Source organism: Setaria viridis, chromosome 7 (assembly GCF_005286985.2).
Source record: "Setaria viridis chromosome 7, Setaria_viridis_v4.0, whole genome shotgun sequence".
Classification (NCBI taxonomy): Eukaryota; Viridiplantae; Streptophyta; class Magnoliopsida; order Poales; family Poaceae; genus Setaria; species Setaria viridis.
The window spans coordinates 22,328,421-22,351,993 of NC_048269.2; the positions used below are offsets into that span (position 1 = coordinate 22,328,421).

Consider the following 23,573-nt stretch of genomic DNA (forward strand, 5'->3'; position numbering starts at 1 on the left):
TCGCACTGGGCATGCATGCGCTGGATTATTCTATCGAGCCGCTTCACGCCTTCACCCACTTCACCCAACAAAACCCAAATGGCAAACACGTTTCCTAGGTTTTACCGGCACGATCATGCAGTAGAAAATTTCATGAATAGCAGTGATCTAAGGGCAGCCACTTCTATCTGAACTGGGTAAAATTAGTTAGTTACTTCGAGTATATGCGTGTCTCTGTGTTCGTTAAGATTTAAGAATTCCCATACGCATGCAGTTAGGCTCAAGTTTTAACCCGCGACCTGATGCTTCACGGAAACCCGCGGCCTGCACCTGCCTTGCAAATCGGAGCGAAGTTGTTTCGCCTTTTGTCTTTGCGAGAGACTAACCGCTTTGGACTTGGCGAGAGGATCGCCTGTCACAATGTCCCCGCCCCTCGTTCCTCGGCGCCCATTTCTCTTTTAAACAAACGCACGCTTCTAAAGCTTGTCCTTTTGCAAGCCATGGCCGCTCCTAACTCTCCCTCTATACATACAAAGTGACCTCTCGTTCTGCGGCCACACCAGCAGCATTCCAGCACCACACGCACTGCTAGTCCCTGCCTCTCTGCTCTGCCCTCCATTGCTGCAAGAGCTATAACTATAAGGTTGCGGAGCAGCACGCGCCGTGAGAGCTCAACTTCGAAGATGATCAAGCTGAGGTGCTCCAAGAAGCTGTTCAGGAGGAGCTCCTCCAAGGGCAGCAGCAGTGGCAGCGACGGCGGCGATGCCGGTGGTGGCCGCGGGGAGATAGAGTGGGAGGTGAGGCCGGGGGGCATGCTGGTGCAGAAGAGGGACGGAAGGGGCGACGTGGAGATCATCACCGTCAGGATCGCCACCGGCTTCTCCTGGCATGACGTCTCCATTGGGGCGACCTGTACTTTTGGTGAGTACTATAGTGCGCAGATATAATCTTTGTGACCGATCCTTTGCTCGCAGTTCTCTCTTGTTTGCCCAAAGAAAAGCCCATTGTCGTGTAACGAGGCTGTCAAGTTGGTTCAGTCAAAGTTTCAGGCTTGCAGAGTGCAGATGCATCAGTAGAGAATTAGATATTCTAGTTATTCAGTTGCAACGAGGATTACACAGACCATTGCATTTTTGACACAACCTATATATGGCAGCCAGATCCATCATTGTAACTTTATTTCTCCCCATTGATCCTTCTGAACTCCTCAGCCTTTAATTATCAGAGAGATACGAGAAACATATACGTGTCCACTAGCGAGGCCACCTATTTCAGCAATTAAATTTCTGACGAGTGTCTCACCCTCAACAACTACACAAGTATGGCACACTGACACTGGACCACTGGTTGTGCATGCAATTAAAAAACACAAACAATGGCATGGGCATGTCTGCGGTCTGCACAATAATGATCAACGTCTGCATTGCTACCTGCAAGCACATGATGATGATCCCGAGTGGAACCTTCCCACATTTTGTCAACTATTTCAAAATGTAGGTCGTTTTAACTTTTCTAGATACAAATTTTGCTATGTATCTAAATGTAACACTATATTTATGTGCATAGCAATATCTATATATCAAGAAAAATCAAAACGACCTACATTTTGGAACGAAGTGAAGTGAGTAGCAAGCATAGGCCATAAACAATTTATGTTTTGCTTCTTTAAAGAAAAAAAGAGGATGTCTGTAGCTACATAGGAATAAATCAAATACATGCATAATTTTGGCTCGAGATCTAACGTGTGCCCGTGCAAAATGATTGCAGGAGAGCTGAAGGTGGTGCTATCCATGGTGACAGGGCTGGAGCCGAGGGAGCAGAGGCTGCTGTTCAGGGGCAAGGAGAGGGAGGACAGCGACCACCTCCACATGGTAGGGGTGAGGGACAAGGACAAGGTGCTCCTCCTCGAGGATCCTGCCCTCAAGGACATGAAGGCACAGGCCGTGCAGAGCCCGTATCAGCCTTTTATCAGGGTGTAGGCCTGGCTCGGTCCGGCTTGGCCCGCCATAGCCCTAACTGATAGAGTAAAGAAGTATCATCCAGCTGCTCTTGGTTGGTGTCTTGGTGACCTCCTGCTACTATTAATCAACCAGTGTTAAGTACCACTCCATGTATGGGCAAAGGAAAGCCCCTCTTCATGTGAGAGTGAGAGTACCACTACTTGTTAGTCGCGTAGTCTTCTCATGCGTAACACTACTTGTAAGTCAGGTAGATGATGCACTTGCTTGTAAGTGCTGAGTATGGCTGTCATGCATGTTAAGTTTGGTTGTTAAGAAAAAAAAATGCAAACTTAGAGATGACGTTGGCCTAGCAAGTTCCACACACAGTTTCAAGAGGCCTTAGGCCTCCAAGGCTCCAACTGATAATTGTGATAAACATTTTTCAGCTTTGGGTGAAACCTGCTATTAGTAACCTCTTGGATTATCGTCTTGTGCAGTTTTCTCAGCTTTTTATTTAATGAACAGGGCCATCGATTGCATGGCGCAATAGGCCACAAAAAATTAGGGGCCTCCTAATCAGCAATTAGTAACATACGTAATCACAAATAAACCTAGGAAAACAATACTTAATTAGTCCATTACTCCTATCTGCTATTGATTAATCTCCTTTCATGCGTCAACAACCGACACAGTTTCGCACCAGGGCCTCAAAATCTTTGGTACGGGCCTGTTAATGAAGAAATAACATTATTCCAGCCGCTGCATCAAACAAGGATGCACATAGCCTCTCATCATTACAAATTCAACTAAACACACAAAGATAACACATAGCGATCACCAAGACATTGGGGAAGCTTTAAGTACAAATTTTGTTAGTAGTAAATCTCTAGCCATGCTTGGAGGACATGTCTAGAAGCGACTTCAATGCGTACCCTTGAAAATAATTAGCATAGGAGATTTGACTTGAGGCTTGTCAAAAACTACCTTATTACGGCTTAGCCAGATTGCCCGGCATAACGCACGTACTAATCCAACAAGAATCTGCTGGTACTTTAGCTTTTTGTTGACTAATTAACCATTCCCCCAATCAACGTGAAATTGAAGTGCAGTGTACAATCGGCTATGTGCACTGTACATTGTTCTGAAGTAAATAAAGTTTGATTGCCTATATCCTCTGACAAATTATTGGTGGACAGATGCTTGCTTCAATATGACAAAATCTAGGTCTCAATTTTTTTTTTACAAAATCTAAGGCGCACTGTTGCTGCCAGTCCAAGAAATCGGGTGCCTGCTGGCTGTATGCTGTGATGACATGAAGCTGCCAAATTTACATTTTACCTAAGAACTGACATCTCTGAACTTATTGATCAGCTGACACTCAACTGATATCTCTGTAAATCAGAGGGCAGCATAGGCAGAGCACCATTCTCCTGGCATCATACGCATCATCCACCATACCAAAATCACAAAGCTAGCTTTCTCCTCTCGTCCATGTCGATCGCTGCACCTAAGCACCAGGTGGCCATGCATCACGTGGCGTAATAGTCGGAACGCCATTTCCACGCAAGCCGCATGTGGGTCTCCGCCCGCGCGCGCCACGGCGAGAGATGACTGATGAGAGATGCTTTGGCACCAGGGAAAAATGGGGATTCCGAGGCGTACGACAAGAAGCACCATCACCCCTGTTAATTAAGTATGCTCTGCACACGTTCAGCTAGCAATCATCTTGCAGTACTCACCACATGCGTATGCATGAGCACGAGCCGCAGCTGGTGGAACTTCTTGGAAGCCAATCACTGTTCAGACGGGTGGACAATCGGACACACATTGCGCGACGATGATGATGGCCAGTCAGGTGTTGTGTTAATTTTCTGTGCAGGATCCAGGCCTGCTGCGTTGCTAGCTACTAGTTGCATACTTGGGTATTTGTCACCAGCATGCTGATCAACTCATGATTCAATGAGTACTACCATATTGTTTTTTTTTACAAAAAGGTGTACTCAAGCCGGATGCATCGATTATTGCTTGTGTTTTCATGCTCTACGGCTCTGAATTCAAATAAGCCATATTTTCATAAATTCATGATTCCATTCTTTCTCTAAAAAAGCATGGATGTATTCTTTGCAGTGCTTCAGGAGCTGTCAGCTAGGAGATCATCTTTTCATTCAAGAAAAGTTGCGACCATTTTTTCAAGGATATAAAAAAATACTTCCAAAGAGCATATCTTATTTCTCTTAAATATTTTTCTTGTGTCGTCATGCTACTGGATGTCAATTGAAAAGGAAACCTAAGTGGACCTGCAGAGAGAAATGTGGCTTTATACTTTCCGTTGAATGCCAGCCTGCCGGACTACTACACCTACATGCACGTATACACTAATTGTCAGCCATGCAAAGATGAAACATGAAAGTATAACAACTGGTACTTCAAAAAACAAACTAAAATTTAATGAAATTTAATTCTTGATGTTTTGGACTACTCCGGAAAGACTAAACCCTAGAAAGAAAACATGTCAGGCCCCACATGCTGGCTCATTTAACCACCGCTAAACTCCCTAAAAGCTCATCAACCCAAACTAGTATATTGTAACCAGACTTCGTTTAACAATGTCATGGCACATTTCATAATCTGCCCACAGCTCAGCAAAGCTAACGCACGTATGTACAAACTCTGACTAATCATCACGCCGATTTATATCTTTTTTCCCGGGCCAGTTCGTACGTGCACTCATCTGTAGCGACTAGCGAGTAGCAGGCGCGGAACACAAGCCGGAAACCCTGCGCCCAACCACTGCCAATTAAAGTAGTCATGGTAGGTTTACGGCCTAACCGACCACCCTAATCATCGTGCTCTTGCATTGCGGCTCACCACGTTTTAGGACGGAGCTTGCATGTATGCATGCGTTTTGCCATCCCTTGTGGTCGCATTAGGCGTGCTCATCATCGAGCTGTTTACCTTTACCCAACAAGCCTAAAATGCCAAACACATTTCATAGCTAGAGCAAGAAAAAAATCCACGTTTTGACGGTGGTCATCAAAATACAATCATCCCTGTTTGAATTGGATAAAGCATATTGTAGAGCCTACTTGTCAGTGACTGTGCGGAACCATCTCATAGAGACCTCTTCAATAATTGACCAACTTGTGTTCTTTCTTTTTTTTCCGGAGAATACGTTCCATAATTGTGTATCTTTATATTAGAAAAAAGATGGTAGAAGTCCATACAACCACATATCTTTGTATCAAGGAAAAAGACGGTACAAGTCCATACGACAATGATCAACAATAATGACGAAAACTCAAGCAGTTAATTGCAGGATCAATTCAGAATGTGTTCGAGTCAAATGGTCTCATCATTTTGTTTTTGCTGGCACTGCAGTGTTCGAGACTTCAAGCCGACACGGAACGGTAACGGGCTGGCTCCACATGTCAGCTCCGGTGCTTCATGGAAGCCTCCGGGCTAGTACAGCTCTTGCAAATTGGAGCAGGGTCGCTAGCTACACCTTTGTGCGCTAAGCCGTTTTGGACTTTGCGAAGATCGCCTGTCCTTCTGTCCCCTCCTCCTACCGGCACCTTGTTTTTAACGAACGCACGCTTCTAAAGCTCGTCCTTTGCACGCACTGGCACTGCCTTGGCTGGCTCCCTCTCTTGCTTTTCGTCTTCGTGCTCCTGACCTCCTCCCCTATTTATAAACAGTGACCTCTTGCTCCACTGCAGCATCTGTTCAGCACCACACCCACCGGTGGTCACTGCTCCAGCTCCTCGCCGTCCATTGCTGCCGGAGCTGGGCAACATTGTGGGTCTGCGACGACAATGATCAAGCTGAGGTACTCCAAGAAGCTGTTCCGGAGGAGCTCTTCCAAGAGCAGCTCGGCCAGCAGCAGCTGCAGCAGCGACGGCGGGGATGTCGGCGGCGGCGGCCGCGGGGAGATCGAGTGGGAGGTGAGGCCCGGAGGGATGCTCGTGCAGAAGAGGGACGGGAGAGGGGACGCAGAGGTGATCACCGTCAGGGTGGCCACCGGGTTCTCGTGGCACGACGTCTCCATCGGGGCTACCTGCACTTTTGGTGAGTATTAGCGGTGTGCAAATCTTTTTGTTACTGCTGTTCATTTGGCCGAGCCAATTCTCTGGTTGAGCTGTGTCTGAAGATTGGTGGAATGCGTTCATGAAGAGTTGATGTGACCATGATTTTTTCTTTTTGCCTTTTGGGGCTTCTCTCCAAGGAGTTAGCACATCTTTTGGGGGTTAAGAAAAGTTGAATGTCACATAGAGCCCTTTTGGTTACCGTGATGCTTTGGAACTGAGGGTTAGCATGCACACGGATGGTGCTCCTTTACATGATTCAGCTTTTGGCATAGGTTGGGTGGGTACATTAGGTTGGTTCAGTTGAAGTTTCAGGCTTGCAGAGAACTGATGCATCAGTAGAGATGCGCTAGTTCAGTTTGATTCTATAGATGGAACCCGCAGTAGCCAGTAGGCAGTAGTGTAATGAGCTGAAAAAAGCCCATGCCTCTATGGTCCAGTTGCCTTTTGGCTCCTGATGGATACTGAGTTACTGAGAACTGAAAGTAAAGGTCGACTTTCGACACACCTATCGTCCTGTTTACGCAGCCAAATCCACACATTTCGTCAGAATTTGCGTTTCCCACGTCGAGCCTTCTGAACTTCTCAATCTTGCTCTGACGAGAGAGATACGAGAGACACATTTGTCACCTACTTCAGCAATAAAATGAAATGTCAGACAGGAGTCAGGGCTCAGTTAGTTCAGTAGAAAAACAATGGCATGGGCATGCCTGCACAATGAACACAACGACGCGTCTGCCTAGCTACCCGCACTGCCAGCACACGATGGTTCAGGTTTCAGACATGGAACCTGAGTGGAACCTTCGCACATTTTGTCATCTTCAGACCATAGGCTTCCTTCGGACAATTGTGTTTGCCATTAAAAAAACAAAGCCTTTGTCGTTACAGAGAAATAAACCAGATGCTTGTTTGACATGATTTTTGCTTGAGATCTAACGTGTGTCCGTGCAAAATAATGGTTGTAGGGGAGCTGAAGGTGGTGCTGTCCATGGTGACAGGGCTGGAGCCTCGGGAGCAGAGGCTCCTGTTCAGAGGCAAGGAGAGGGAGGACACCGACCACCTCCACATGATCGGAGTGAGGGACAAGGACAAGGTGCTGCTGCTCGAGGACCCTGCCCAAAAGGACATGAAGCTCCGGGCCGCGCTCGCGGCCCAGGCCGTGCAGAGCCCGTACCGGGCCTTCATCAAGGTGTAGGCCTCGGCCCGTTGTTTGTTGTGCTGATCTTGACCACATCTCTACCAGTTAGGTTCCTATACCAAGGCAAACCCAAATGCCAAGCCTTGTGTTGGCAACTTGATGTCTTGATCCCACATGTTGCGACGTAATCTACTTCAAATCCCACTAATTGCTAAGTTAAAAAACTCCGTGGAGGGCAAAGTGTCCTTTCATGTATGACTTACTGCAATGCTTTTTTTTTTTAACAAACGGTCACGAGAATGTGCCTATTTCATTAATAGAGAAGGTTTGTACAACCAGCTAGCCGGTGAAACCTCACATGTAACTAGACAATTACTCACAAGAAATTAAAAGTGCTAAGTCCTTTGGCCCCGCTACTATCCATGCTCCAGCTTCTTCCTTGATTTTCGCAAGAAGTGAAGCGGTTGCCATCTCCTCTCAGTTGAAAGTACGTCTGTTCGTTTCCTTCCAGATCTCCCACATGATGAGCATTGCGGCAGAGCACATTCCTTTCCTGGGTGCCTCTGTTGTGGTGGTCATGTTTATCCACCGGTCTAACACATTGTCGCTTTACTACCATGCCGAAGGATGTAAGCTCGGTTGTGATGTCCAATCCGCCACTAGATCCCAAATCCTTCTGATGAATCTGCAAGCTCCCATGAGGTGGTAAGCTGTCTCCGTTTCATATTTGCATAGGCACATGAGGGGGAATGTGACCACCCCCTTCGCGCTAGTCTGTCAGCCGTCCACACTCGGTTTTGTATTATTAGCCATACTATTAGCCATATGAAGAATTTGCATTTTGCGGCGCCTAGAATCGCCAAATTGTTTTACTATGTGGAGCTTTTGTGGAGCCAAGAGACTGCACCTTATGCCGAGGCTGTGGAGTATCTGCCGCTCTTCGTAAGCTTCCACTGAATAATGTTCTCCTGCTGCGGCTGTAGCTGCACCTTCGTAACTAGCCTCCATAATGACGTAAATTCTTGGAGATGTAGTGTTGTAATGCCCCCGCTTATGTTTAGATCGTTGATCCAAGTATTTTCGCGCAGAGCTTCCGCAACGCTTCGTTTTTTCTTCTTCGATATGGCAAAAATGTTTGGCGCAATGTCCTTTGGTGTACGGCCTCCCAGCCAGCTCAATTGCTAGAAACTAGTCTTCTGACCGTTCCCCACTATGATGGTCATGCATGCCGTGAACATAAGTCTGTTGGTGTCATCGCACGATATTTCCATTCCCACCCACGTTTTTTGCGGCGATTCCCATTCATACCACAACCACCATAGTCTAAGCGCCCTCATGAACTTGCGAAGATCTAGCACTCCCAATCCTCCGTTTTCCTTTGGCAAGCAACTTCTAATCTAATTTACTTTGCATTTACCTCCAGTTAATTCTTTGTCGCCAACCCACAAAAACCTTTTCCTTACGTTATCTAGCTCGTCAAGTACTTCTTGCGGGACCTTTAGCACCGTCATCAGATATAATGGCTGTGCCGTCAGCACCGTTTTGGTAAGGCACACGCAGCCTGCTTGGGTGAGATTGCGTCCATTCCATCCGGATAGTTTAGCTATTGCTTTATCGATTAAAGGTTGGAAGTCGATCTTCTTTAGCCTTCTTGCCGTAAGGGGTAGACCTAGGTATCTTATGGGGAATCGGTAGCTCGGCTAGGATTAGTTGAGTGATCGCGCCAGTGTAGCTAGTTTCACTTTGTAAGTGATGGCTACCGTGATTGTGCCGAATTGGTGGAGCTTGAACATCGTTGTGTCAGAGATTCGGAGTACTAACATGTTTTTATCATGACTCGTAAGACAACATTCTCGTGGTCCTATCCTATTATCCTGCCACGAAGATATTCTTATTCTTGTGTTCGGCAAGGGTTGTGCTGTTGATTGTTGAACCGAGGAGTGCAATATGCGTTGTCTGAAGTGCAAGAAGTAGCTAGGTACTCTCTCCGTCCAAAATTACTATTCCTTTTAATTTTTCTAGGTATCTAGATATAATATGTATATATTATCTAAGTGCATAGCAAAATCTATGTATCTAAAATAGTTAAAACGAATAGTAATTTGGGACGGAGGGAGTAGAATCTTGAGAAAAATAAAATCCATACGCTAACTGAAAGGGGATTTTGTAGCTGGTGTGGGGAAGAGTTCAACATGTGCGAGGTGAAGTACCAGTTCTGAATGAACACCAGATCAGCAAGGCTGGTGCTGTGTGATGCACTGATGCTGATTGCTGACGCTGCAATGGTGGTGAATTAAGCGGTGCACTCGAAAACGTTGCAAGCCCTCACGCAAGAATGACAGCATATGTATAGTGGGAACGAACTTGTTGGTGTTTGCCCGATCCCCGTTGAACAGACAGCTGCCGCCCCGGTGTGCACGCGCGTCTCAGCGTCAGTGAATCTCCCTGGTGCTAGTGTGGGAAACAGGACACTCAAACCGCAACTGAGTACGTACGGAACATATCAAGCCTCAGGAATGGACATTGCAGTAGACATCAACCATTAGCCAACGGCAACGACGGAGGTACTTTCAAGGTGAAAGGTCATAAGTTTGCAGCACTAATAAAAAGCTTATTACGAATTAATGGTCAAAATTACTTTGGCTTGAAACAGAGCCATTCCTCATCGGTATTCTCAGATGGATCTATGGTTCGTCAGTAGGGTCATTGGTCATACCTCCTGAAATGTACTACTTCCATCCTTAAATATATAATAAAAATAAACTAATTTGCTTGTTCTAAACATCATATATTTAAGAACGGAGAGCATCTCAGCAGCACCGGTAACGAGCTCTCCCCCGTTGCTGAGCTGCTTGGAATGAGAGTACGCGCTGCATCGGCAGGCCACATACAACAGCATCTCCACCCACAGTTCGGCGATGAACTCCAGCCTGCCACCAGTAGACGAGCCTTCTGACTGATCGCAGCTGATGAACTTTGCGCCAAGCTTAGATGCTGTTATGGCCATTTCTGAATCACCTGATTTCCCGATCTCCCTTAGTAGCCCGGCCAGATCTTCAGCTGAGTTGTACCCCAGGTCAAGAACAGGCATAGAATAGTTCCTTTTCTTCTCTTTTGAGGGCAGCAGTGCGTAGCACATCTGGACATAGGCATTGCCGCCGGTAGGGGGAGGCAACATGTAGGGGCGTGTTACAAGAAGGAAAAGCATGTAGTTCGAGAGCGCCTCGACTGCCTTGGCAACATCAGCCTGCGGATGTGCCTGTGCATCCTTCTGCAAGCTGGTGGCCTTTAGCTCCTCCTCCCAGTACCAATACAGACAGAGGTCGCTGGCGATGTGCCAGACGAGAATGCTCTCTTCCACGCTCCAGTCGAGGTCATCGTACAGTCCCCACCCCTCTAGCTCCTTCCGAACCTGTGAACTGATGATGTGATCTGGGCTCCACCTATACCCATTCTTGTGCACCTGCGTCACCAACAAATGCTCGATGACAGCCTGTTCCACCGGTCCTCAAATCCCATCCATCTCGCTATTTTGCTACATCGGCTGGTTTTGCTGCCAGCACACAAAGTGAGAATATTATGTTGCCCCATGGAGCGTGACCAGCTACACCTTCTTCTCCGTTCTGCTGCACGAACGAGCCAGCGGATAGACAGATTTCCTCGGACAAGAAAGTAACATATATTTCGGGGTTTTAGCGAAGTCCACCCTACCAGGAGCGCCCATGTCCAGCTCGAGAACACGAACCTCAGCGCTGATGTGATCTCCAGGATGACTGCCCCAGCTAACAGGACATAGGTGACAGCAACATCCACTCCACTGTACAAGCCCTTATGATCACCCAGATGATGGAACTGCAACAGCGCAATTGCAGAATATGCTTACATTGCTTTTGGATGTCTCACATGACGTGGAAAATATGCTTACATCTGCTGGGACTAGTTTTTTTTAAGGATATAGGAAAACTGGTAACCTAACTCTATTGTCATTGAAGACTTATCTGCCTAGCAATATGCCCGCACCATTGGTGCCCTATTGGCAAGATGAACTCAAAATTCTCCGAGGTGATGATAATCATGGGCCCTACGAGAAGCATGACCGTGTCTACCGTTATGACTACTACAATGACCTTGGTGAGCCAGACAAGGGTGAACACTATGCACGGCCAATCCTTGGTGGCAGACAGTACCGGCCGTATCCTCGTCGCTGCAGAACCGGGCGAAGCCAGCAAAAACTGGAGTTATTAAAATCACTAAATTTTAGTGTGCACAAAAAATACCACACACCAAGAAAATTTTGGCTGATGTTGCTTCATCTTCTGTCCAGATCCAAATTCAGAGAGCAGGCAGCTTCTAAACATATATGTCCCGTGTGATGAACGCTTTGGACATCTCAAGGTGACCGGATTCGGTGGGTCGTACTCTTTGGCTGAAGAGTGTTTTTCGTTAATAAGGGGTTTAGTTTGGAAACAGGAGGAGTTTGACTCGTTCGAAGACATCCTAGAACTCTATGGGCATGGTCCGGAAGCACCCAACAACCCACTTATAGCAGACATCAGGAAGAAAGTCCCCAGTGAGTTTCTTAGAAGTATTAACCATCCCCTAACTATCCCCTTTCCATATATCATCAGATCAGGTAACCGAAGATTTGGTAATTTTACTTTTTGATCTATTGTTTGGCAAAAAAAAAAATCGAAATTGCACCTCAGTTTTTGCATGCACTAGATATGTTGAAAAGGGCTCTGGAGTTTAAGTTTGCTTGGAGGACTGATGTGGAATTTGCACGAGAAACTCTTGCTGGCGTGAACCCAGTGATCATCAAACGTTTGACGGTTAGCAACTTGCATTTGCATCAATGAAAAATACATTTTTCCATTTCGTTGCTGAGTGTTAAGTATTTCTCTCTTTCATGGTCGCAGAAGTTCCCTGCTAAAAGTACCCTAGATCCAACACAGTATGGGGACCATAGCAGCAGGATCACTGAAGATCACATTCAGCACAACCTGGACGGCCTGACAGTGCAGAATGTACGCTGAACTGCTACTGAACAGATGCATGATGGGCAAGATTCGTTGATTGACTCTGATTGCAAACCCTTTTCAGGCACTGAGCAGCAACAGGCTTTTCATCCTAGACCACCATGATAACTTCATGGCATACCTAGACCGGATCAACAAATTGGAGGGCAACTACATCTACGCCAGCAGGACCCTGCTGTTCTTGAAGGACGATGGCACCCTTAAACCTCTGGCTATTGAGCTGAGCCAGCCCCACGATAACGGTGAGCAGCACGGTGCGGACAGCAAAGTGTACATTCCAGCTCACACCGGAGTCGAGGGCCATATCTGGCAGCTTGCCAAGGCTTATGCCTGCGTCAACGACTCTGCCTGGCACCAGCTTATCAGCCACTGGTAGAGCGATATGCATTGCTCTAATCCATTTGCTTAGTGAAATAATGCTGCCCGAGGAAGGGGAAACACTGACCTGTTGTGTGTGTGTGTGTGTTTTTCTTGAAAGGCTGAACACACGCGGTGATAGAGCCCTTCGCAATCGCTACAAACCGGCAGCTCAGTGTGGTGCATCCCGTGCACAAGCTGCTGAAGCCGCACTATCGCAACACGATGAACAACAACGCCCTGGCACGCCAGAGGTTCATCAACGCCGGTGGCATCTTCGAGCTCACAATGTTCCCAGGGAAGTACTCGCTGGATTTCTCCTCTAGCGTGTACAAGAACTGGAATTTCACTGACCAGGCCCTCCCGGCCGGACGATCTTGTCAAGAGGTACGTAGAGCAAACAAAAAAGCACTATTGATGGTATCACGAACTCACGATGTATACATACATCAGAGCTTCAAAAGCTGTCTGGTTTATTATACGGATTTGTCTTGTGCGTGTAGAGGTGTTGCCGTGCCGGACGAGTCGAGCGCATACGGTGTCCGTCTGCTGATCGAGGACTACCCATACGCCGTAGACGGGCTGGCAATTTGGTGCACCATCGAGCTGTGGGTGAAGGAGTACCTGGACATCTACTACCCCAATGACGGCGAGCTCCAACATGACGAGGAGCTGCGTAAGTGGTGGAAGGAGGTGCGCGAGGAGGCGCACGGCGACCTCAACGACCGGGACTGGTGGCCTAAGATGGACACCGTCCAGGAGCTGGCCAGGACGTGCACGACCATCATTTGGGTGGCCTCAGCGCTGCACACCGCTGTCAACTTTGGGCAATACTCGTACGCGGGGTATCCCCCGAATCGCCCGACGATGAGCCGGCGGCCGATGCCAGAGCCGGGCAGCAGGGAGTACGCAATGCTGGAAGACGGGCAGGAGGAAGCCGACAAGGTTTTCCTCCGCACCTTCACCCGGGAGTTCCAGATCGTCATTAACATCTCGGTCATCGAGATTCTATCCAAACACGCCCCAGACGAGTTGTACCTCGGCCAGCGCGATGAACCAGAGCGCTGGACATCGGACGCCAGGGCGCTGGAGGCGTTCAAGAGGTTTGGCAGCGAGCTGGAGAAGATCGAGGGCCGGATCATGGAGATGAACAGAAACCCGGCGTTGAAGAACCGGACGGGGCCGGTGGAGATGCCGTACATGCTGATGTATCCCAACACGTCGGACGTCGGCGGCAACAGGGGCCGGGGCCTCACGGCCATGGGCATCCCCAACAGCATCTCCATCTGAGCCTGACCAGATGTAGCCGTAGGATGATGCTTCCTGGTAGCCTGCGCTACCATGTTTGTGCGTCATCAATCTGTCTGTCTGTAAGAAAAATAGCCTCCAGACCATGGTTGTTATTTTGTAATTGAATGACAACATTATCATTAGAACTAACATATGTATCAAGAATGAGCCTTTGTAGAATTTCATAGGTTGGAAGGATACAACATAAATGAAGTCATCAAAACCGGGACAAAAGATAAATGAATTGGACTTGTATTATTATTTTTTGGATGGATCAAATGTCTTGAATTTCAGTAGAATTATGTATAGTTCTTCACAAGCTTTCCATAGAGTCCATGATCATCAAAATCGGACTCTGGAGCAGAAAGTAATAGTTAAAATAATTAAGATGCGTTGAAAAAATGGTTACCGGATAATCCGACTAAGGGGAACATCTGGCGCTTAAAAAATGCATTAAAAGAATTATCCCATGAACATAAGGACATGCACTAGATAATCCAATGCTACCATTGGAGTTTGTATATTTTCAATGTCCAGTGCTCAAAAGTTGATCAAAAATCTGATTTTTTTAAAATCTTGTGGATAATTTCACAAATGTTGGACTAATTGGTACAACTGTTTTACTAGCCGTTTGAGCAACAATTTTTTTATGGTGTGTACCATTTATACCCCCTCTAACCTCCCATTTAGTTTTGCTGGAGTGTGCAAGACACATCAAGGATACATCCAGACCACAAGAGTGCAAAAATAGTCATCTAAGGTTTAGCATAAGATTAGAAAAGTAATTAGTGCTATGATAGGCTTAGAGTGAGTGTGAGGTGTTGCTGTTTAAGGAGTGATTAGAGTGAATGACGGCGATGATGACCTTTTTCCACCGCTCGTGCTCGAGGCCACAAGCCCACAAGGATATGAAGCTCCGGGCCGTGCTTGCAGCCCACCAGTCTGTGCAGAGCCCGTACCGGGCCTTCATCAAGGTGTAGGCTATGGCTCGGCCTGCTAATCTGTTAGGTTACAAATCCCACTAATTGCTAAGTACCACTTCATGGAGGACAAAGTGTCCTTTCACGTGAGACTTACTGCTGGCAGTCATAGTTAGTTGAGTGATCCCGCAAGCGCAACTAGTTGCCCTTGCAAGCGGTGACTACCGAGTGTTTTAGATTGTGCCTGCGACTTGGAATTAATTTTCATTCACTTAAGACAGACCGTCCCGTCAATTACAGTGACTCCATTATTTATAGGGAGATCAACCGCCACAAAGTTCAATTACACTTTACCGTTACCCAACGGCTAGATTCCAAAAACCCAACGGCTAGATTCCAAAAATATTTCAAGACGCAACGGGAAATTACAGCCTTCGTACGAACTCCTCCAGCTGGCCCCTCGTACGGCCTCGTCGATCCACATGGTAGACACCGTGGTCCTCAGCACGCGCTTCGGTTTGAAGGCCGAGGTGCTCTTCGTCAGGCACCCCTGTTCTTCCTTTCAGGGATAGGCCAAGGCGTTGACAAAATGCACAAGCCTCTCACTGGAGTCCTGAGGGTAAGCCCTCCCTCGTCATGTTCCGAAGGACCTCTCGTTCGTCTAAGAGACCTTCGTCAACACCTTCTTCTCGTCATCACCATCTTTTTCCCTACACCCAAAATTTGCCACAAAGCAAAACGAGCCATTAAGATTAATTCATGAGGGACTTCTCCCTTCCAAGAGGTTGGAAGTCCGTAGATGGTTTCCCCAACAGCATTGGAGCTTGAACATTGTTGTGTTATTATGAGTTATGACTCGTAAGACCACATTCCTGTGATCCTGCCACGAAGATATTCTTAATTCTTGCGTTGGGTGAGGATTGCACTGATGATTGCTGAATCGAGGAGTGCAATATGTGTTGTCCGCGGTGCAAGAGGTAGCTAGCTAGAACCATTACAGGTTAAGGGGAAAAAAATCCATATGTTAACCGAAAGGGGATTTCGCAGCTAGCTAGCGTGGCTGTACATGCATGTGGGGAAGAGTTCAACATGCGCGAGGTGTTCTGAATAAACACCAGATCGATCAGTAAGCCAGCTGCAGTGACGCTTACGCTGCAATGATGGTGAATTGAGTGGTGCACTCAAACGTTGCAAGCCCTCACGCAAGAATGACAGCATGTGTAGTGGGAGATGAGCGGGAACGAACTGGTCAGTGTTCCCCGTTGAACGAACAGCAGCGGCCCAGATGAGGGGCGTGTGCACGCGCGCCGTCTCAGCGTCAGTGAATCGCCCTGGTGCTATGTGCAGCCGTGCATCATGGCAACAGAGGCAAAATCCCAAAGCCTGCCTGGCACGCAGGTCAAGATATTTCGACCTTCACAACTACAGGCCACAGCTCTTGATAGTCTGAGGCAGAGTTGATCTCACAGCACAGGCCAAACTTGAGGTTCCCTGCAACGTGCAGTCAAAGTGGGTGGGAGATCAACACAGCGCCACCTACTTGTCGACAAGCTCTTGAAACGAATGCTCCCACATCTTACATACATCGAGTGCTAGACACCAACCTTGGCATGCCCAAGAACGAACTATCTTGACTCTTGAGAGTAGAGACAGCATGGGTCAGAGTTTTGTTCACCTTTGTCAGTAAAAGCTTTCGCCGCTTTTGCTTGCCATTGCCAACCTTGACAAATAAACAGTGCTCCAGCTAACAGCTAGGCGGGCAGTCAGAATTTGCATCACCAAGTGTTGAGAAGTTGCATGCATCAATCATCATCATCAAGTGCCCAAAAGCGCGCGAAAGGCACCATGCCTCATCCCTTCCTGCCCCCGGTCGCCGCCTGAGCTCATGACGCCTAGCTGCTGTCCCGTCGTTTCGTCCCATTGCAGGAGTTGACCTTCCTTCTGGGGTTGCTACGATCCCGCGACGGCAGAGAAAAGAACGGCCGCTACGTTGTAGCTAGCTCATCCTCCACTCGCGCGCCTGGCCAAGGCCAAAAGGGAGAGAGGCAAAGCAACACGACACTCGTAGCAGCCGGATAATCGGCCTCCGCCGATGGCGACGCCATGGAACGGAATGGGGATGATGGATGACGACTAGAGCTTCCCACGTCCGTCCCTTCTGGGCTTTTTGGGCAGGCCGGCTGCTTTGCCGAGCGCGTACGTGCGCCGCGCCGGTTCGACCCCGTGTCCCTCCTTCGTTTTCGTGGCCAGGTGGACGAGCACTACTGTAAAATCTAACCGAAACTAATCATTCGAGATAAAAAGGTCCTTTAATCCTGAATCATTGACCCCCTTTAGTCCCAAATAATTGACAAAAGGATAAAAAATAATAAAAAAGGTGGTATAGTCTCGGGTTCAAAATTAACCGGGATAAAAGTAACTGGGATAAAAACACCTAGATGGAAGGCCAGTTCTCTGGTAGTGGAGATGTCCCTCCATCGGCACGCGCTGACGCGCCGGACCCATCCGCGGAAACGCAGCGTCAGGTCCCGGTCGCCATCGATCACCACGGCGTCGAATCCACCCGCAAAAGCAGCCTCACCGCGTGATCTCGATCGATGGATGGATCGCCGTGCGTGGCCACGGGTGAACCCGGGACCCAAGCGCGAGCAGAATCCTCCTGAGCGAGGCCGGAAGTGAGAGGTCGTGCGTGCGGACATACTCCGTACGCTTTTATCATCAGCCCGTCGCAAGGATCACGCGTTCCGGGGACATCCTTCCTCCTCGTATCCATTTCCATCTGCCACTGCCAGGAATATAAACCTGGCCGTTTCGCTCCCTCGCAGGCTGGCGGTGGACACTGGACGCGGGATTCTTACCTGATTCGTGATCGAAGATCCAGATACGTGCTTCCTCCGCCGTCGCGCGAATGGACACTGCAAAAACTCTGCACGAAGCGACGACGCGGATGGAACCAACGACGATGGAGGCAACGGACCGGGGCAGGCACTAGTCGTTTCTGGCAACACAAGTGGCTGTCTTCGTCTCTTCATTCTTCAGGGGTGGCACCATTTCTCTCAACCAACAATAGTACTACCGCCGCTAGCCAATCCGGCACTAGTGTTTCTCCATTTCGGGTAACCAGCGAGCGAGAACACCTCGTGTTGTAACAAACCAAATTACATTTAAATTTTCCCTAAAAAAATTACATTTAAATCCCTGCCAAAGTCCAAAGAATTAATCCTTTAGTCCAACACGGTGCGCATTATTTTACGCGGATACTGTATATTATTAAGCCTTGGCATCATGCATTTTATTGAGGAAAATAATTATGGAGTTTATGTATCTTTCAAATATTCTTGATCAGGAGCTTCTCCTAACAAAAACGAAATAAGCATTAGAATTTATCATCGAGGGAGCATTTCCAAATAGACTCTTGTACCTATAATTTATTTTGAAAAAAAAATCAGAGAAATAGCTGATAACCGATTTTTTTCCTTAAAAATAAACTATTTGGCCACATCCACCGGATAACAAGTTAAGGTTATATAGCCACGTCCTTTTTTAAAAAAAAAATAAAAATGTGTTGAGGTTCCCAAATTTTTTTCGGATTCTAATTAACCTAGGTCTATAGACTCTTAAAATAAATTAATGACCTGTATACTAATTTGAAGTGTTGATAAGGCTGCACTTTACCCCTTTTTTGCGAGGGTCTAGCAAAGTGTAATCACAGCAAGAAATAGATTCTTGTCCAGCCAATTAGCTCGTGAGTCCTGGAACTTGAACGAACCACCTTTGTGATGCATTCCATCGTAACCAATGTTTCTTGACCTTTTGTTTTTTGTACTTCGGTGTTGACTTTGTGATGCAGGCCACGCTTCACAAAGACAGTGTTAAGCCGTATCGCTTCATCTTTCGTCCACGGATTTTCTGTGAGAACGTGTATGCCATTTGCCATCAGATATTCAGATGGCACCAACGGGCACGTCTGGGAGCTGCGATCGCTGCCAAATCTGGCCAAAATCTCGTTCCGGTGAAGGCTCAGCTCGCGCTCTGTTCCGAGCCCTTGGTTGTGTAGTCGTGTTCCTTCCTTTCCGTCTCGCGTCGCCCGCGCCGTGCGAACGCCTCCGTCCACAGCAACCGCCCACGCAAGAGTCAAAAAGCGCTGCGCTCTCGAGCGGCATCATCCTCCACCGGTAAACAACGCAAGGCCAAGCAACCTGCCCTGCCGCCGCTTGCCCGGCGCGCAGCGTCATCCCTCTTGCTCCCCTCGCCCAACGGCAACGTATCTGCCCGCCTGCCCTGCAGCCTCATCCGCTCGTCATCGCAGCCCGCCAGCATCAGATTCTCTACTAAACCCTCCAGTTGCGGTTTCTAATCCAGACCAGATAACCCCACTCCAATTATTTTTCTCGGAGCCAATCAATTCCATTTCACCTTTCCTCCCCCACCACCGATGGATTGATGCAGCTGCCGTTTCGCGGACCGTGGTGGTAACTGCCGTGCCCACCCCACGCCCACCACCACCACCTTCTTTCTTCTGCGATTTTCACCCTCGACACGACTCGACTCGACTCCAAGGAGGCGCCTGTCTCCTCCAACCTCCTGCCATCTGCCAACGGAACAACCTGTGTGTCACGGTGTCACCGGGGCCGGCCTCATTTCCCGTCTTCTTGCTCACGCCGCTGCCGGTTCCCGAGGTTCCCCTCCCCTTGGGTTCAATCTCCAGAGTTCAGCGTCCTCCCTCCTCCGGGTTCTTGGCTTTGGGCGGAGGCAGGCCTGCGTGATGACGGCCGGTTCTTGAGAAGCAAGCACGCGGCTTCTCTCTCTCTCCTCCCAGCGAAGGCGTTCTAGCCTTCTTCGGTTTGGGTTCGGGGCTCTTGCTCGTGAGCTCTGCGGAATTGGGAACTCTGGCAGGAGCGGATTGGAGGAAAGTTGTTGCTTGGGAGGATTTTGGTCGTCCAGTGACTCGTCGGTCGTTCAGAATTGGGAGCTTTGGAGGAAAAGTTGAGTCTTGGCCTCTTGTTTGGCTTGGAGGAGGCCGAGGAAGTCGCCGCCAATGGAGCCGCCGAGTGGGTTCTGGGCCTCCCTCTTGAGCTTCCTCAAGTTCCTGCCCTACTTTTGCGGCCTCCTCATCCTGGGCTTCATCAAAGGTGCCATGCTGCTCTGCTGTCTTGCCTCATTTTTGGTGCACTTCCTTTTGTTCTCACTATCTCTGATGAGGCCAATCGACGCATTTTAGTTTGATTGGTGATAAAATGGGAGGGCTATGAGTCCAACCCTCGTGCAATTTCTGACTTTAAGAGGTTGCTTCTCTTGATACCATGTTCTGCTCTTACATGGCTGCTCGATTCAGAATTTCCTATCTTTTCTTTAGGACTTTGGACCAGTGCAAATAATTGGTGCGCTGTCCTAATTTTAGTTAGGCTCTGCTTTGACTTGGCTTGGATCATCACTATCCATAGGGCAAAATAAATTAAGTAGTTGCTGTAACGATTTAATACCTACTTCTGATTTGAAGTTATGGGACCAGGTTTGGTTAGAACTATAGCCTTTTTTGGAGGCTAATCTGAACATGTCCCTTTTCCTGAATTTATGGAACTTGCTGAAACTTACTTATCAGTTCAATGTCTTGGGCCCCTTGGCTAATTGTTTATGAACGAAAACTCAGTTACTTACTCATCTGTGGGAGCCAGAATTACAAGTAGCTGTGGTCGATAAAAAGTATATAATTTTGCAGATGAATGATGGAATGGCACAAAATATTAATATATGTATATTCTGAAAAATGCAATGTTCTATATATGATATGCAATCCTCATTCTGCTGTTATGGTTTTTTCCTTTTATCTTTAAACTCTGATATGAATCGCATTTCATTTTTTTCGTCTGCCAGGTGTTCTGCTGTGCCCTTGGGCATGCCTTATTATGGCAATTGGATTATCTGCACTTATTCTGGGCTTATGGCCTATGCATCTGATTTGGACATACTACTGCATTATCAGGTACAGTGTGCATGTTCTGCAGTCCTATTTTTGGCAACTTCATTAAATTGCTAGCAAAAAGTGCTCACATTTTGGCGTCCTCCTTTTCTTAAGTCAGAACTAAGCTGGTGGGACCTGTCGTAAAGTTTCTGCTTCTTATTGCTGCTACTGCAATCTTAATCATATGGCTGATAATTGGCATCCCGGGAAGTGTATTTGCTGGATTAGTATATGGTTTTCTAGCACCCATAATGGCAACATTTGGAGCAGTTGGAGAAGGCAAAGAAAAGCCATTCGTTCATTGTTTTGTGGTAGGTTTTTTCTTTTAATGATCAGTTTTATTTTTTTATGTTTATCTCTGTGTTGGTTTGGTAGCATTTCTCTTAGCCATTGCTCGCTATTCTCAACTGCAGGATGGAACATGGAGTACTATCACTGGAAGTTGTACTGTAGTCAGGGATGTGAAAGACATGCTTTTCCACTCCTATTTTTCAATTATGGATGACCTGCGTCTGCAGAAGCGTCCTGATGGAAAGCCATATGAGATAAGGTCTCCTTCCTGTTCCTGTTTAGTATCTTTTAACTTTATACACCTCAAGACTAGACTTTTGTTGTTACTGTTCAGCTTAATGTGCAAGTATCATTCTATATGCTTGACATGAGATAGCACTTGCAAAAAGGCATGTTATCAGACAACCCTTTTTGAGTCATATAATACACAGATGCAGTGCTTTACACTTAGAGGAAACTTTTCTGATTATTTTTTCTTTGAAGAACAATGGCCAATAAACTGACACTCATGACATTCTTTTTCCCAGATTGCTTGATATTCCTGGGGCGTTGATAGCGGCTGCATGTGGACTCCTACTTGATGGAATAATGTTCACATTAATTGCCTTCTACAAGTGCCCTGTGATGCTTTTCAAAGGATGGAAACGGCTGATACAGGATATGATTGGTAGGGAAGGACCTTTCTTGGAGACAGCGTGTGTGCCATTTGCTGGTCTTGCTATTCTTCTTTGGCCATTTGCTGTAGTTGGAGCTGTTCTGGCGTCCATCCTCTCCAGTATTCCTTTAGGTGCTTATGGTGCAGTTGTGGCTTATCAGGTACCATCAAAATTTCCATTTCTTCAGTATTTATGATGACAGAGTGTGAATTTTTTGTATCTTTTGTTGGACAAGTAAGCATTGCCACCTCATGATGAATATCAGCTGATTTAATCTGTTGCTTGTTAAAGTCATTGAGCTTAATATTATTGATGTGCCAGGAATCCTCCTTCATCATGGGTCTTGCCTATGTTGCTTCGTCAGTGTCCATCTTTGATGAATACACAAATGATGTTCTTGACATGGCACCAGGTTCTTGCTTTCCAAGGTAAATTGTACTGCATGCCTTTGGTTCCAACAATTTAAATTGTTTGGTGCTGACATTTGAAATCTCTAGATTTAAATATCGCAAGAGCAAGGATGAGTCTTCACACGGACACAGTGTTCCGATATCTAGGCCATCATCATTCAACAAGGAGAAGCAAGAAGGAAAAAGACCTCCATCTCGTGTTACTTCATTTAAAAACAGTATCGATGAGTTCAATCCTTTCAAGGTGATTGTTTCCTCCTAGTAGTTAGTAGATCATATTAGTAACCTGCAATGCCATTGGCCCATTGCTTAATGGCACTCAGATTTTCTAGAGGATGCTTCAATTTATATATAATTTATTAATTTTCAATGAACAAATTTTCTACTATTAGTAATATGCAAACGCATGTAATAAGGGCACTATAACTGAATTACTGAATGATACAATTGTGCAGTTGCTGGACCACCTATTTGTGGAGTGCAGGAACCAGGGGGAGGAGTTGGTTAACAAAGGAGTTATAACAATGAAAGACATCGAAGAAACGAAGTCAGGCAAAGTTGGGAGTGGTGTTCTTAATGTTGGTCTGCCAGCATATGTTATCCTGAATGCGCTCCTTCGGTCCGCAAAAGCTAATTCTGTCGGCCTAGTTTTAAGTAAGTACACCAGAGGAAATGATCTCTTACATCAGTATTGGTGTTATGACTTATCAGTTATGACCTTGGCTTGATGTTCTTTGGTAAAATATGCAGGTAACGGCTCGGAGATTACATCTGACAATAGACCTAGACATACTCTCTTCGATTGGTTCTTTGAGCCGCTTATGGTTATCAAAGAGCAAATCAAGGCTGAGAATTTCACTGAAGAAGAGGAGGAATATCTGAAAATGCGTGTACTGCTGGCTGGTGATCCCAGTCGCCTGAAGGGTGCTCTTCCTAATATGCCATCCTTGAACGAGCGTAAAAACGCAGAAATCGACGCATTTGCCCGCAGGTCCGGCCTCTACTTCAGCCTTTGGTTTGATATAGTTGCGGTAATCGGCATTTATTGATCTTTTCTTTCCTCTGCTGCAACAAGATTGCAAGGAATCACCAAATCAATATCAAGATACCCTACAGCAAAGCGTCGTTTCGACGTCCTTGTGAAGGCGCTGCTGTCGGAGCTCGAGAGGACAATGGGCGGCAGCCAGTCTACTAATGGATCCCACTCCCAGGCGCAGAGGCTGCGGAACTCGGTGGCCCGGATGCTGAGCCAGAAATCCATGGGCAAGACGGCTAACATCAGGGACGAAGACCCAGAAGCGCAAATAACAACCTCGTCTCGCACTCCGTGACATTTGTAAATTCGACGATGCAGTACGATGCTAGTGTAGAGAGGCTTTCACATGCAACGCCAAGCTTTGTACAAAAGTAGTTGCTGCGGCTTTGAGCTGATTCTAACCGTTCTCCTGTATGATTTTTACATTTTGTGCACTGTATGTATCATGTATGCAATGAAATGTTCCATAACGTGGA

At 47.0% G+C, this 23,573-nt stretch overlaps 3 protein-coding genes and 1 pseudogene across 3 annotated transcripts; all 4 read left to right on the top strand.

Annotated features, from left to right (window-relative positions):
* The first annotated feature begins 418 nt into the window (after positions 1 to 418).
* On the top strand, positions 419 to 2,289 carry LOC117862936 (BAG family molecular chaperone regulator 4). Its single transcript, XM_034746485.2, has 2 exons — positions 419 to 900; positions 1,747 to 2,289. The coding sequence occupies exons 1-2, from the start codon at positions 663 to 665 to the stop codon at positions 1,956 to 1,958; spliced, it is 450 nt and encodes a 149-aa protein (XP_034602376.1). The 5' UTR covers positions 419 to 662; the 3' UTR covers positions 1,959 to 2,289.
* Positions 2,290 to 5,526: 3,237 nt separating this feature from the next.
* LOC117862935 (BAG family molecular chaperone regulator 4) lies at positions 5,527 to 7,643 on the top strand. The gene is made up of 2 exons (XM_034746484.2): positions 5,527 to 5,984; positions 6,967 to 7,643. The coding sequence occupies exons 1-2, from the start codon at positions 5,732 to 5,734 to the stop codon at positions 7,194 to 7,196; spliced, it is 483 nt and encodes a 160-aa protein (XP_034602375.1). The 5' UTR covers positions 5,527 to 5,731; the 3' UTR covers positions 7,197 to 7,643.
* A 3,338-nt stretch (positions 7,644 to 10,981) lies between these two features.
* LOC117865455 (probable linoleate 9S-lipoxygenase 4) lies at positions 10,982 to 13,822 on the top strand (annotated as a pseudogene).
* A 5,105-nt stretch (positions 13,823 to 18,927) lies between these two features.
* On the top strand, positions 18,928 to 23,567 carry LOC117865759 (uncharacterized membrane protein At3g27390). Its single transcript, XM_034750001.2, has 10 exons — positions 18,928 to 19,874; positions 20,617 to 20,725; positions 20,823 to 21,015; positions 21,118 to 21,254; positions 21,523 to 21,811; positions 21,973 to 22,079; positions 22,149 to 22,305; positions 22,517 to 22,715; positions 22,812 to 23,052; positions 23,137 to 23,567. The coding sequence occupies exons 1-10, from the start codon at positions 19,781 to 19,783 to the stop codon at positions 23,390 to 23,392; spliced, it is 1,782 nt and encodes a 593-aa protein (XP_034605892.1). The 5' UTR covers positions 18,928 to 19,780; the 3' UTR covers positions 23,393 to 23,567.
* Positions 23,568 to 23,573: the final 6 nt, after the last annotated feature.